General features: G+C 47.4%; 1 protein-coding gene across 1 annotated transcript; it reads left to right on the top strand.

Annotated features, from left to right (window-relative positions):
- Window positions 412-14020, top strand: PROKR2 (prokineticin receptor 2). Its single transcript, XM_003359888.4, has 3 exons — window positions 412-544; window positions 2531-3132; window positions 10422-14020. The coding sequence occupies exons 2-3, from the start codon at window positions 2675-2677 to the stop codon at window positions 11116-11118; spliced, it is 1155 nt and encodes a 384-aa protein (XP_003359936.1). The 5' UTR covers window positions 412-544; window positions 2531-2674; the 3' UTR covers window positions 11119-14020.

Here is a 14622-nt window from a genome sequence, read left to right as displayed (position 1 = left end):
GTAGCAGGAGCGGATTCTGTCACTGAACTCCCTGGAAGACAGAATGCTTGGCGCTCTCTCTCTGCCGAACCCCGTGGGGCCCCACGTAGGGGTGCAGAGGGCTCTGCGGGTTCCTCGGAATCGCAACATCTAAACTCGGCTACTGGGGTCCCATTCACACAAGGGTACCAGGGCTTAGAAATCCTCTAGAAGTGTCAACTCCACGGCCTGGGGACCCGCACCAACGCAGCTAGAGTTCGGTGCGCCCGGCGCCCTGGGAGCACCAGGTGCGGGAGCTGAGCGCCCACCCTCCGCCTCTGCTCAGAGGCTGGCGGAGACCCTGGGGGCGGAGCCCAGTGCGGGGTGGGCGCACCCGGCAGGGCCCCAGACGCTGGGAGGAGCTGCGCGGGCAGAGCGCCAACTCTAGCAGGAACCGGGAGACAGCGACGCGCCCGGGAAGCGAAGCGCGCCGGGCGAGGAAGAGGGAAGCCTCCTATGTAGCGCTAGTCCAGGTCCCCAAGGTCGCCGGGCAGCCGAGCGCGCCTGGGAGGAAGTGCGGAAGCCGGTAAGTGCAGATCTCCTGGGCACCAGTGGTGGGGTTCGGGGGGCCGCTCTTTTCTCGGGAGCATTAGAGCCACTTTTCCTCCCGCCACTCTCTGGATGAGCCCGGGCTGGCTCGGAGTAGTGGAGTGCGTGCCGGGAGATCAGGCCGGGGACCGTAGCCTGGCACTGGGCAGTGCGGCCACGGACGGAGGGAGCCCGCGGGCGGGCGCCAAACTGCGGCGGAGGGCGCCTTCTGAAAAGGTGAGCAGAAAAGGGGAGATGTCTTTGGGAAAATTCCCGCCCACCGTCTCCTCCCTCCACCCAGTTTTCTTCTCGTCTGGAGGCTCCACATGCTTTGCTTCTCGAGCCTGAATTTCTGATTCCCGCCGCTGCCAGGGCAGCGCCTCCAGGGACCAGGCGGCCGCACCGGGTGGTTAATAAGGTTTAGATGAGGGACGAGGTTCCTGGAGAGGTTTGGTCGAGGGCAGGAAGTGTCCCACATGATGGGGCCAGGACCTGCCCCAGCCCGGGCACACGCCCTCTCCTCGCGGTCCCGGGACTGAAGAGCAGCCAAGCGCAGAAACCGAAAGGGCTTCTCCGTCTCGGGCTGAGCAATGTCTGCGGAGATTCGGGCCTCGCGTAAGAGAGGCGACCCAAAAAGAGGACACCCCAGCTGCGGTCTTGAACCTCCCCTGGGGTACACAGACGGCGGGCGCACCGCAGATTGGAGTGTCCCCACCACCCTGAGACTGGGACGGCAGTCTCTGCCCTTCATTCCCCCTCTCTTCTCACAGGGCTGGGCCACACCTACTGTCCAGTTTGGTCTGCTTCTTGCCACCAGCATCCCGCTGTCCCGACACTTGGAGTCCTTTCCAGGTGTGCTAAGGGGGTGGGTGGTTAGTGTCTGGACGACTAAGGCCCCCATTCCAAGGGTGTTGGTGTCTGGATTCTTTTTCCAGCCCCTCAGATTCCTCCAACCAACTATGCCCTATCTCCTGAGTGCTCAGAACTTCAGAAACCATATTTCCTCTCCAATGGGCATCTGGAAGCACGAGGAATATGCAAAAGACTTGGGCTAGAAGGGGCAGTTCAGCCCTCAGCATCTCCAGGGTCCTCACTGACACTCTCCTTGCACCCTCCCTTGGGTGGCTTTTTCCAGTTCAGCCAGGTCTCCAAGCAGCCACCACTTTCAGAGGAGCCACCCAGACTTTAATGACAAGTTGTGGGACCTCCCAATCAAGGCTAATTCTAGAAGGGCATAGAGGGCTTTTTTCTGGAGCTGGTTCTTAAAGCATGGGAAGCAGCAGAATTCCCTCCTACCCACAGGCCCAGCCACCTGCAGAATTCTGGCCAGGATCCTCATTCATTCATTCGACAGATTCTTATCCAGACTCCATTCTGTGCTAGGCCCTGAGCGCAACAACAGGAATTTGGTTTACAGGAAAACTGGGATTCAGAAAGCAGAAATCACTGGCCCAGGCTGACTCAGCCTGTGCATGTGAAAAATGGTGCTGTCCAAGTCTGTGGACCGGCCGGGACAGAGGGAGCAGTGCAGTGCTTTGGGGGAAAGACCCTGCTATCTTCCAGTCCTCTGGCTTCATTGTCCCTGGCCAGCAGATGGCCCAACATTGTGCCTGTCATGAAGGACTGGGCCAGCTGCATGGAGCAGTGTAGGGAATCTTCCAGAAGACCTCTGTGGGGGCTGATGGGGAAGCGGGGTGACTGGACAGTCAAACTGGCCCTGGCTCCTGGGAAAAGGGCAAAGATACGTATTCTTCTTGGGTGTCTCTGGGTCGTCCATTCCATCCTATACCCAGTCCCTCCCAACAACCAATTGAAGATTTCTCAATTTCCAGATCTCATAAGTCCTCCCTGCTGCACCCTGAGCAGTTCTATCTGTGGGTAGGCCCTAGGCCCTGAGTCTGGTTGGCCTATATCTGGGGGGACCATGGGAGGATGCTACTGGGCCTTCAGCTGTATTTTGTCCGCTGGCTGTATCTCCCTCCAGGATCCAGGATGTCGTGTTGAATCCCCAAGGATGTGGGCATGGTGCTGGGATCTCTGACCTCAAGAGAGCAGAAGGTCTGGAGCCCCAGCTCAGAGTGCTCAAGCCCTGGAGACCCCCAGACACCACTCACCAACAAGCTCTGCCATGGCAGCCCAAAATGGAAATGCTAGTTTTGCCAGCAACTTCAATCCACCCCAAGACCACGCCTCCTCCCTCTCCTTCAACTTCAGTTACGGCGATTACGAGCTCCCTCTGGATGAGGATGAGGATATGACCACGACTCAGACCTTCTTCGCAGCCAAGATCGTAATTGGAGTGGCACTGGTGGGCATCATGCTGATTTGTGGCATTGGCAACTTCGTCTTTATTGTTGCTCTTGCCCGCTACAAGAAGCTGCGCAACCTCACCAACCTGCTCATCGCTAACCTGGCCATCTCTGACTTCCTGGTGGCCATCGTCTGCTGCCCCTTCGAGATGGACTACTACGTGGTGCGCCAGCTCTCCTGGGAGCATGGCCACGTGCTCTGTGCCTCTGTCAACTACCTGCGTACCGTCTCGCTCTATGTCTCCACCAATGCCCTGCTGGCCATCGCCATTGACAGGTAAGGATGCTGGGCAGGGGTGAGATGGGGGTGGGCCAGGCTGCCCCTTCCCTCATTTCAGCTCTGGCAGCTGGCATAACTCCAGATTCAGATGCTTGCTGATCTGTCAGACAAGAGGTGACCTGGTTTCTCCAGCTGTGGCTCATGTTCTCCCAAATGTGGGCACAAGTGACGCTCCTGAGTCATGCCCCCCCACACACACCGTGTCTGCTTCAGACACAAGCATGTCACATAACCGTGAGTGGCACCAAACACAGAAACAAAAGCAGCACGTTCAGGCAGGTTACTACTCAGAAGCCATGTTACACAGGTTAACTAAGGCAGCTTCCAGTCAAGATGGCACATGTGAAGTTCTTCCGGTAACCGCTCTCCAGATCAAGACACAGGACAGATACATCCCCTAGAAAGCTTCCTCGTGCCCCTTGCCAGTCAACCCACCCACCTCAGGCAAACATTGATCTGATTTCTATCATCATAGTTTAACATTGCCTGTTCTTTAACTTCATAAAAATCGCAGTATGTACTCTTTGTTTCTGGTGACTTTGTTGCAGAGCTGATTTTAAAATAAGATTGCAGGGTTTGGTTGCAAAAAAAGGAAAGGACATTCTTACCTTTCTTTTTTGTATATATCCATGTGCTCATTTGCATATATTTACATGCGATGCTCTAGAAGTCCTTGATCTATTGTAAACATGTAAAGTAAAATTTCTAATAACAGCTTCAGACAAATCTGACACGTTTTATTTATGTAAACAGTTGTAGGCCAGCATTGGACCACCAGCAGCTCTGTGTGAGGGGGTGATTGGTGTCACATCTTCTTGGTCCATCATTGTGGGTTATGCTGAAATGCTTTTCTTTCTTCTTTCTTTTTTTTTTTTTTCTTTTTAGGGCCACATCCCTGGCATATGGAAGTTCCTGGGCTAGGGATTGAATCAGAGCTGAAGCTGCCAGCCTAAGCCACAGCCACAGCAACGCCAGATCTGAGCTGCATCTGTAACCTACACTGCAGCTCACGGCAACACCAGATCCTTAACCCACTGATCGAGGCCAGGGATCAAACCCGAATCCTCATGGCTACAGTTGGGTTCTTAACCCACTGAGCCACAGCAGAAACTCCTGAAATGCTCTCTTTTTCCTTTTTTTTGTCTTTTGTCCTTTTAGGACTGCACCCGAGGTATATGGAGGTTCCCAGGCTAGGGGTCTAATTGGAGCTACAGTCACTGTCCTATGCCACAGCCACAGCAACGCCAGATCCCAGCTGCATCTGCGACCTACACCACAGCTCACGGCAACGCTGGATCCCTAACTCACTGAGCGTGGCCAGGGATAGAACCTGCAACCTCATGATTCCTAGTTGGATTCATTTCCACTGTGCCACAACGGGAACTCCTGAAACCCTTTTCAATGATATATTTTTAATCATATTTTTTTCCTCTTTTATCTTCCTCCTTTCAACTCCAGTTTTTCCCTCATTCTCAGTGCTGCCAGTTTATTGTTCTGCTTAATCAACCAGTTGATCATTTTTCACTTTTGATAATATAATACACATCCAGATGTAAGAGACATTTTCCTTTTTATAATCTAATTCCTGTAGGAAGAACAAGTCTGTTACCCCAACTGTAAGGTGCTTCTACCAGCCAACTGCACAAAATTCCCCAGGAAAAAATGATACAAAGTGTCTTTGATGCAATGGACAAAGTCAGATTCCTGGGCCCCACCCCAGCTCTACTTGAAGGAGGCATCTGCATTTTACCCAGTTCCTGAGTGATTCTGATGTTTATGCAAGTGAAACTTATCACTGTTCTCATCCCTTTTGTTCCATTGAAACTTTTGTCTTTGTAATGTAGTTGTGGGTTTTTTTCTTTTTCTTTCTTCTTCTTCTTTTTTTTTTTTTTTTTGGTAGCACAAGAGGTTCTTACAAAGCAATCACCCTGTTACAACACAACAAGTGGTTCCTTTTCTACCCCAAACCAGCTCTGCCTCTGTCACCTTCCAACTCAGTCACCAGTTCCACCATCTCCCAGTCACCCAAGCAGGAAAAACTACCATCATCCTTATTCTTGCCCTCTCTTCCGCTCCCGCACCCCTTGTGTGCAGTCCTTTATCAAGTTCCAGCAATTGTCCCTCCAGCCTCATCCCTTGGCAAGTCATGGCTGGACCATCATAATGCTCTTCTCACCTGTCTCTTCGCCCCCTCAGGACCGCCTGACTGTCCCCTGAAATCCATTGTCATCCATATTAAGCATCAGAATATCACCATTGTAGAGTCTTTCTAGCATGTTTCATTCCTTACAAAAACTCCAAAAGTTCTGGTGCCTATAGAACACACACCAAATCCCAAGTCTAGCACTGCAGAGCCTTTATCGTCTTATGCCAACCTGTCTTCCAATCCAAGGCTGTGTATGAAGACTGTATATGAGTTTTTCCAAAGGTCATTGTATTTTAAGTACAACAACCATGTCTTCTATCTTTCTGTTTCCATAGTGCTTAGCATGGAGCCTTACACCTGTGTCTTAGTTTGGTTTACTCTCCGAATAGACTCTGAGACTAGGATTCATGTGCAGGCAGCATCCAGGAAGCTCCTATGGGAGATAGGAAGTGAGGCAGGCTGGGAAGATTGTCAGTACAGGCTGGGAAGATTGAACAAGGTCCCTCTGTGGGCAATTGAGGCTTATTCCTGCTGCGGACCTCTGGCAGCTGGTGTAGATCACGCCTCAGAGTTTTCCCAGGAGTGGGAGGGGAGGGAGCTCGGATATTTATACACTGACTCTCCTTAGTCATTTGTGAGGGCCACTCTGGGATTTCTATGCAGGTTACCAAGAGGACTCTGGGAGCCAAAGAAATGCAGGTGTTAGCAGATGGGAGTCGAGAGGTATGCACTCTGAAGTGATGAGAGCAAAGGGTCAAGAGCAGGGCACCGACAGCATCTGCTCCAATCTCATAGATCCACATATTACTGGTCCTACTGTGTGCCCAACTCCTGTGTTTGGAAACAAAGCAATAGGAGGCATAGCCTTTGACCTCAAGGAGCTTTTCTTCCACACAGAAGCTAGAATAATCAAGAGATAAGTCAAGAGTAACTCGGAGGAAAACGTGATCACTATGTTAGTGATACAGTCTGGGAATGCTTCATGAGGAAGGTGTTAAGATTTGAGTGCGCTACTTCTGATCACCTCCTATTCACCCACTGATGGAGGCAGGATGCTCTGGCCCTAAGAGTAGTAGATGCACACACAGCACCCAAAACTAGGATGATGAGACTGACAGCAGTTGGTTGGTCTCATATACTCCCAGCCCAGGGGAGGAGAACACTGCACATCCAGCAGCGCCACGTGGGGGGCTGCACTCAAAAGTACAGTGAGCCAGGAGGGGCTGTGGGAAGCAATGGTGACGAGAGGATGCGGTGACCCTTGGCTTCTATGGAAGGATATGATTGGCTTGTGTGAGTAATTTTGCCAACTGGCAGGGAGGTGAAACCCATTAGGGAGGCAGCTGTTTCCACTGATAGAGGAGCTGGCAGGACAGCAGCCTTTCCCACTGGGTGGAGGGGTGTGTCTGGTGAGAACAGTGGAACTCACGGCTAGGCTTTGGGGACCCTGTAGGACTCAAAGATGTCAAAGCAGGATATGGAATTTCAGCCCTTACAATCGAGACCCTAATAAATAGCATCCCTCTTCCTCAATTTCAAACCAATTGAAAAATAGGGGAAAATGATAAGAAAGCTGGATGGCTAAACCCTTACTTTTGTTGAGATGACACTAATATTAAATAATGGGCTTAGGAGTTCCTGCTGTGCCACAACAGAATCAGCAGTGTCTCTGCAGCGCCAGGACACAGGTCCGGGAGGGCACAGTGGGTTAAAGGACCTGGCATCGCCATAGCTGCAGCTAGGTCACAGTTTCGCTCAGATCTGATCCCTGGCCCAGGAACTCCATATGCTGAGGGGTGGCCAAAATAAAATAAAATGAAATAGCATGCTTGTATCTGTGGGCATGGGGATCATATCATACTCAGAATTATATAAACCTGCAAACCCTGACCAGCATGGGAGAAGCATAGACCTCCCTGTGCACTTTGTTTCCTCCTGGGTAAAATACTCCTGTCCTGCTATGTAGAAATATCAAAAGGGCTTTCTACTGCCGTTTCCAGATGCCGCAGCAAGAAGGAGAGCAAGGCTCATGTGCAAAGGGCCTGAAAGGGATGCTATTTGAAGTCACATAGACCCCAGAAGGAGAGTGTTGACCTCAAGAAACACACATCCAAGCAGATAGATGGCAACAAAGACCTTGCAGGTGTCCCTCTTGCCAGTGAAGGAGTCCTGGGAAAAGATGGGTTTAAACAGAGTGGTATAAGTTCCACCCTGCTTTATGGATATCTACCTTCTCAGAAAGAATATTTCAGAAAGCCTGGGAGGTTGTCTGTAAGGTTATTTTATCTCCATTTCACAGATGAAGAAACTAAGTCCCAGGAGCATAAATGACTTATCCAAGGATTCAGGTGCACAGCTGAAATCCAGGGCCTCTGAGTTACTCCTAGGCCAGTGTTCCCTCTTTTATGATTTGATGACCACTCTGAATTTTGGAGCATCCTATAGGATGAGGAAGAGGTTACTGCATGAAAAGGAATTAAAATTTAAGAGTTGACAGCAGAATAAGCAGGGGTGTGGAATTTCTCTTTGGTATTGGTTACTGGGATACTTTTCATGCCAGAACCTGATTGAGAGAGCACTACTCAGCCTTGACTTGGTTCTGCATTTTATAAAAACTTTGGATTCAGTATGGTAGGCAGAATAATGACACCCACCCCCCAAGATATCCACATCCTAATCCCTGGAATATGTTGTGCCTAAAGGGAATTAAGATAGCAAGTGGATTTCAGGTTGCTAATTAGCTGATCATAAAATAAGGATATTATACTGGATTATTTGGGTGGGCCTAATGTAATCACAAAGGTCCTTAAATGTGCAAGAGGGAGGCAGAAGTGTCAGTGTCAGGGTGTCAGAGTGATGTGATATGGGAGGAGCTTGGCTGGTTATTGGTGGCTTTGAACACGGAAGGTGGCCATAAGCCAAGGAATGCAGACACCCCTAGACAAGAAACAAGCAAACCAGATTCTCCCCTCTGAGCCTCCAGAAAGGAACATACCCCTGCCTACACCTTGAGTTTAGCCCAGTGAGACACATCAGACTTCTGACCTCCAAAACTGTAAGATAATAAATTTGTGTTAACTGATTGAATTTGTAGTTATTTGTTACAGCAGCAGCAGGAAGCTGATACACTCAGGCATCACCGAGTGATGGTGATTGTGAGATGTCCCTGCCCCAGTGAAAGATGGGCCAGCCCATTTGTTTCAGCCTCCAGCCTGTGAGCCTTGTGCCACCCAAGCAAGTCATGCAGGTTAATTTGGAAAAGCTGGGTCCCGTGGATGGGTGAAGAATTCCAGGAACTCCTAATCATTACTATCCAGCAAGGTTGAAGCCAGTGGTTGGGATGGGATCCAACTTTATCTCAGGCCTTCAGAAAGCTGCAAGCTGGCAAGAGCCATGCTGCATGGGATATCCTAATTGAATTCTATGTGTCTGAGCTGCCAGCAGGCAAGGGGCAGGGAAGAGTAGATAAAGCAGGCTTGTGACAGAAATATTGCCAGGACCAGAGAGAAATAATATGGCAGAAGGCCTTCTTGGTCAAGTCAAAAACTTGACCAAAGGGTCTAGTTACAAAAGGAGGGTTAGTTGGATAGAATTTTTTTAGGTGGATTCCTGCTTTTGATTACAACCTGATTTAAGCTCCAGGTATGAGGTACATGTTCATTTTCAAGGTTGAATTGTTTCTTCCCTGCTCCTATGCCTCTTCTCTTCCTATACCTTCCTCCACCCCATAAAATGCACAGGAATGGGAGTTCCCATGGCAGCTCAGTGGTAATAAACCTGACTAGTATCCAAGAGGACTTGGCTTTGATCCCTGGCCTCGCTTACTGGATGAAGAATCAGGCATTGCCATGCGTGTGCTGTAGGTTTCAGACGTGGATTGGATCTGGCATTGCTGTGGCTGCGGTACAGGCCAGCAGCTACAGCTCCGATTTGACCCCTAGCCTGGGAACTTACATACGCTGCATGTGCAGCCCTAAAAAAAAAAAAAAATGCACAGGAATAATTCCAGGACACTAAGGCCTAAATAGGCGCTGATAAGTTTCTCTGGAAAGAAGGTATTCGACCCACACAGATGAGCTCATTCCCCTCTAATGGCTCCAACCTCTTTCCTAGGCAGTGTGGCTCATGGAAAGAGCAGGATAAAGGCATTAGGCTATGTGCTGCTTTATGGTGTCCGGACAACTTTACACACCTTCTCATCAGAACATGAGACAGCCCAGGGACATGAGTAGGAAAATTTTGCATCAGGAGCTGGGGTTCTATTCCCTGCACAAAATGATTTCACTAGATTCCCCGGACTCAACCTTGAGCCCACCACTACCCTCCTGCTCTGTAATGAGGGATGACACCTGGAGGTAGAGAGAGAAAGACCTAGTCCACAGCCCTTCTTTCACCTCTGCACCATGAGATATTTGTTTTGTTTTGTTTTTTAAATTTTATTGGAGTTGACTTACAGTGTTGTATTAGTTTCAGGTGTACAGCAAAGTGATTCAGATATATATTTTTTTTCTTTCCCATATAGACTATTGACTAGATTTCTCTGTGCTATACAGTAGGTCCTTGTTAATTCTTTATTTTATATACAGTAGTGTATATATGTTATTTCCATCCTCCTAACTTATCCCTTCCCACCATGGTTTCCCCTAACACCAGGAGACATTTTGATTGAAGAGTTTTGAAAGAATTATGTTCTTAGATGGAACGGCAAGCTCCAAAGCCAAGGTGGTCCCAATAGGACTCATAATCATGACAGGCCACATGGTTTTATTGAACACTTAGTACATTCCAAGCATTGCACAAACATTATCATAGCAGCCCTCCAAGGCAGGGTCATTTTTACTCTATGTTGCATTTGAGGAAATGAATTTCAGGGAGACTGAGTGATTCACTCAAGACCCCAAGGCCAATCAAGCGAAAAGCCAGGATTTATCATTTTTGACAGAAAGCCTCTGCTGTTTCCACTAAACCACTTCTCTATTCCAAATGCCAAATGATGTTGCTAAAATGAGGTGAAGCATGTTGGGGCTGGAGGACTCATTGTGCCATTTTTGTCTGCTATTGTGGGTCTTTGGGTTAGTTAAAAACTAGTAATGATTCCAAGCACACATCGTTGTTATTGACGACTTCCCTCCCCCACCAGATACCTTGCTATCGTTCACCCCTTAAAACCACGGATGAATTATCAAACAGCCTCCCTCCTGATCGCTTTGGTCTGGATGGTGTCCATTCTCATCGCCATCCCATCAGCCTACTTCGCGACAGAAACTGTCCTCTTTATCGTCAAAAGCCAGGAAAAGATCTTCTGCGGCCAGATCTGGCCAGTGGACCAGCAGCTCTACTATAAATCCTACTTCCTCTTCATCTTCGGCATCGAGTTCCTGGGCCCCGTGGTCGCCATGACCCTGTGCTACGCCAGGATCTCCCGCGAACTCTGGTTCAAGGCGGTGCCTGGCTTCCAGACGGAGCAGATCCGGAAGCGACTGCGGCGACGCCGGAAGACGGTCCTGGTGCTCATGGGCATCCTCTTGGCCTACGTGCTGTGCTGGGCGCCCTTCTACGGCTTCGCCATCGTCCGTGACTTCTTCCCCACCGTGTTCGTGAAGGAGAAGCACTACCTCACAGCCTTCTACGTGGTCGAGTGCATCGCCATGAGCAACAGCATGATCAACACCGTGTGCTTCGTGACGGTCAAGAACAACACCGTCAACTGCTTCAAGAAGATGCTGCTGCTCCACTGGCGGCCCTCCCACCGCGGGAGCAAGTCCAGCATGGACCATGACCTCAAAACCAGCAGTCTGCCAGCCACCGAAGAAGTGGATTGTATCAGACTGAAGTGATGATGGAAGATCCAGAAGCCAGTACTTGGAGCGTAGTTCAGCAATGATCAAGTTCACAGGCTTCATGGGGAAAGGGCAACTGTGTTCGCACTTCACTGCTCTCGAGGAGCTAGATGCTTCTGGAGTCCTTAAGATACAGTGAACCCAGACACAAACCACAGCAGGTGGCATTTACTTATATCTATTCAACACCTACTGTGTGCACAACCACACCATTGAGAATGGACAAGGACAACAAAACCTGACATTTACTGGTTACCTACTGTGTGCAAAAATATTTAAATAGCAAAATGAAAAAGCAGAAGCCATTGGAGTCACCAAGCTATATCCAGATATCTAGGTGGTCAGACAGAGGCCACAGATGGTTATAGCGGCCTCATTATTCCTCTTTTCTCGTTGTGTATCTTGTCAGTTTAGGAAAGTCAAAAGGCTGCAGAATACAGCACTTAGACACAATGGAAGTCGAAGGATAAGTTCATGCCATCGCATTGAGCTTTCCCACCCAACTCTTGTCACATCCCTAGAACGTTCTCTAGGATTCTGACTGCCAGAAAATAATTTGCTCATAACCAAGTCATTGGTTATCTATAATGGTGTGATTTCAAAGGAAAGAACCAAAAAAGTCTCTTTTCCACTGATGCTTGAAAGCTCATCATCCTTTTGGGTGAAGACAGAGGATCCCGAAATGAGAAACACATCCAATTCCTGATACCTCAGTGTAAAGGATTTCAGGAGCTCTAGGTCAGGAAGGAAGTGGACAAAGCAACAGTGGAGTTTGCCACTGTTAGTGAGCATAATCTCTGTGGCCATTTGCTAAGAGCTGAACCACTTTTCTGGAACACACCCTCTTGTGCAAAGATGAGGTCTACTTGGAACCCAAAGACCTGGGTTCAAGTCCTAACTCATATGACCTAGATGTTTACTCTCTTAGTTTACTCATCTCAGTTTTGTTCTGTGAAACAGGGACGATGAAAATATCTTCTCTGCCTCCTTACAGTACTGTCGGGAAAGCCCACTGAGGTCAAAGTTTGTGATAGTGCTTTTCAACTATACAAGTGATAAGACTGGATAAGGGATATTGAACAATTTGTTTGGACCCCCTCCACTGTGACTTATTGTAGAGAAATACTCCCACTTATTCACCCTTATTCTTTAGACCAGTGATCCCTGAACTCTTCACAGGGTGGCCCATCTACATCAGGGCAAAAAAGAAACCCTAGTCCTGGGTTATAATCAGGAAGATTCAACCTCAGCGTCTCAATGACACACACACACACACACACACACACACACACACATGCTGTCAAGACTTTTAGTATCCCTCTAGTCATAACCGTATTGACAATCTTCCCTGCATGTTGAAATTTCACTGTTGGACAAAAACACCAACAATTAAATATACACACCCCAAACAGCACACCCCAAGGCTGCCTCAATCTGTTTGTGTTATCACATATCTCTGGTAACTGTGTATACTTGTCCTTATTTCTTCCTGATTCTTGTTGAAAGAGACAATGCACAGAGTAACTGATTTGGGATTGACCCAAATGGCCCACATTTGGACAATTCCTGCTTTTCTGTAGAGAAGACATTATTTAGTTGTTTGCTTGTGTGTGAGTGTGTGTGTGCTTAATCGTTGGCGTTTTTAATCCAACAGTGAAATTTCAAACAACGTTTTCCTCTATCACCACTCAACAGACTCACCTTCAGCCCAGTCATTGTAGTACTCTCAGAAAATACAAACTCACTTTAACATTAGCCTAAGCAAAATTATTTATAAATTCTGATTTTACAAAATTACCACAAAGCATCCTAAAGCCAAACAAGCAAATATTTGGGGTTATCTGAATTTTCACAAATATAATAACTGCATTTTTTTATGGCCGTACCCATGGCATATGGATGTTCCCAGGCCAGAAATTGAGTCCAAGCCACAGCTGCTGGATCCTCTAACCCACTGCATAGGGCAGGGGATTGGACCTGTTCCTCTATGGAGACCTGAGCTGCAGTCGGATCCTTAATCCACTACACCACAGCAGGAACTCCTGGTAACTGCATTTTTATTTATTACCCCTGTCCTGATTCTCTTCCTAATGATTCTTAAGAGTGGACAGTTACCAAGTGTATCCATCACAGGAATTTAGCCCCTTTTTCCTTTATACTAAAATGTACCATCCTCCTTTCATTTATATTTAACTGAAACACTTTTGTAAATATCAGTGTGATGTGTGACTTTCCAGTGAATTAAATCATTATGTTGTTGTCAAATGAAACAATTAACATTTGGAATCTTAACCACACTGTTCAAGCATTTTCCCCGCAAATCTTCTACCTGTTAGTATATTTAGATATAAATGAAGTAATAGCTGTCTAGTTCAACCATGAAATAAAAAAGGAGGTTCTTGAAGGCATTTTTAGAACAGTGGCAGCCTGTACCAGCAACCAGCCTCATCTTGGTTACATCCCTCAAGCTGATAGCCCAGGAGGCATATACTCATGCATGCAAATCAGAGTCACAAATCCATGCTCGTGTTGCTCCTTCATTTTACTTTTTTTATCGGAGTATAGTTGACCTTCAAGGTATGTTAGTTTCAGGTGTACAGCAAAGTAAATCAATTACACATATACATATATCCATTCCTTTTCAGAGTCTGTTCCCATATAGGCTATTACGCAGTACTGAGGAGATTTCTCCGTGCTATCCAGTAGGTCCTTGTTTCCATCTATTTTATATATAGTGCTGTGTATATGCCAATCCCCACCTCCAAATTGACACCTTCCCACCCATTTCCCCTTTGGTAACCACAAGTTTGGTTTCAAAATCTTTGAATCTGTTTGTTTTGTAAGTTCTTTTGTATCATTTTTATTAGATTCCATATACTAGTGATCTCACGGTATTTGTCTTTCTCTATATGACTTATTTCACTTAGTATGATAATTTCTAGGTCCATCCAGGTTGCTGCAGATGGCATTATTTCGTTCTTTTTATGGCTGAGTAATATTACATTGTATATGTGTGTCACATCATCTTTATCCAGTCCTCCGTGGATGGACATTTAGGATGCTTCCATGTCTTGGCTTTTGTAAATAGTGCTGCAGTGAACATAGGAATGCATGTATCTTTTCAAATTATGGTTTTCTCCAGTTATAGGCCCAGGAGTGGGATTGCTGGATCATATGGTAGTTCTATATTTAGTTTTTTAAGGAGCCTCTATACTGTTCTCCACAGTGGCTGTACCAATTTACATTCCCACCAACAGTGTAGGAGGGTTCCCTTATCTCCACAACCTCTCCAGCATTTATTGTTTGTAGACTTTTTTGATGATGGCCATTCTGAATCATGTGGGGTGATACCTCATTGTAGTTTTGATTTGCATTTCTCTAATAATTAGTGATGTTGACCATCTTTTCATATACTTTTTGGCCATCTGTCTGTCTTCTTTGGCGAAATGTCTTTAGATCGTCTGACCATTTTTTAATTGTTTGGGCTTTTTTTTTTTTCTG

The sequence above is a fragment of the Sus scrofa genome, chromosome 17 (genome assembly GCF_000003025.6).
Source record: "Sus scrofa isolate TJ Tabasco breed Duroc chromosome 17, Sscrofa11.1, whole genome shotgun sequence".
NCBI lineage: Eukaryota > Metazoa > Chordata > Mammalia > Artiodactyla > Suidae > Sus > Sus scrofa.
The sequence above is the reverse complement of the archived record's forward strand: the minus strand, read 5'-3'. Positions and strand labels throughout refer to the sequence as shown.

Excerpts from the sequence above, each read along its gene's own strand:
- PROKR2 (XM_003359888.4), top strand. The coding sequence starts at position 2,675 with ATGGCAGCCCAAAATGGAAATGCTAGTTTTGCCAGCAACTTCAATCCA. Across the intron at positions 3,133-10,421 it reads CTGGCCATCGCCATTGACAG|ATACCTTGCTATCGTTCACC; the intron begins GTAAGGATGCTG and ends CTCCCCCACCAG.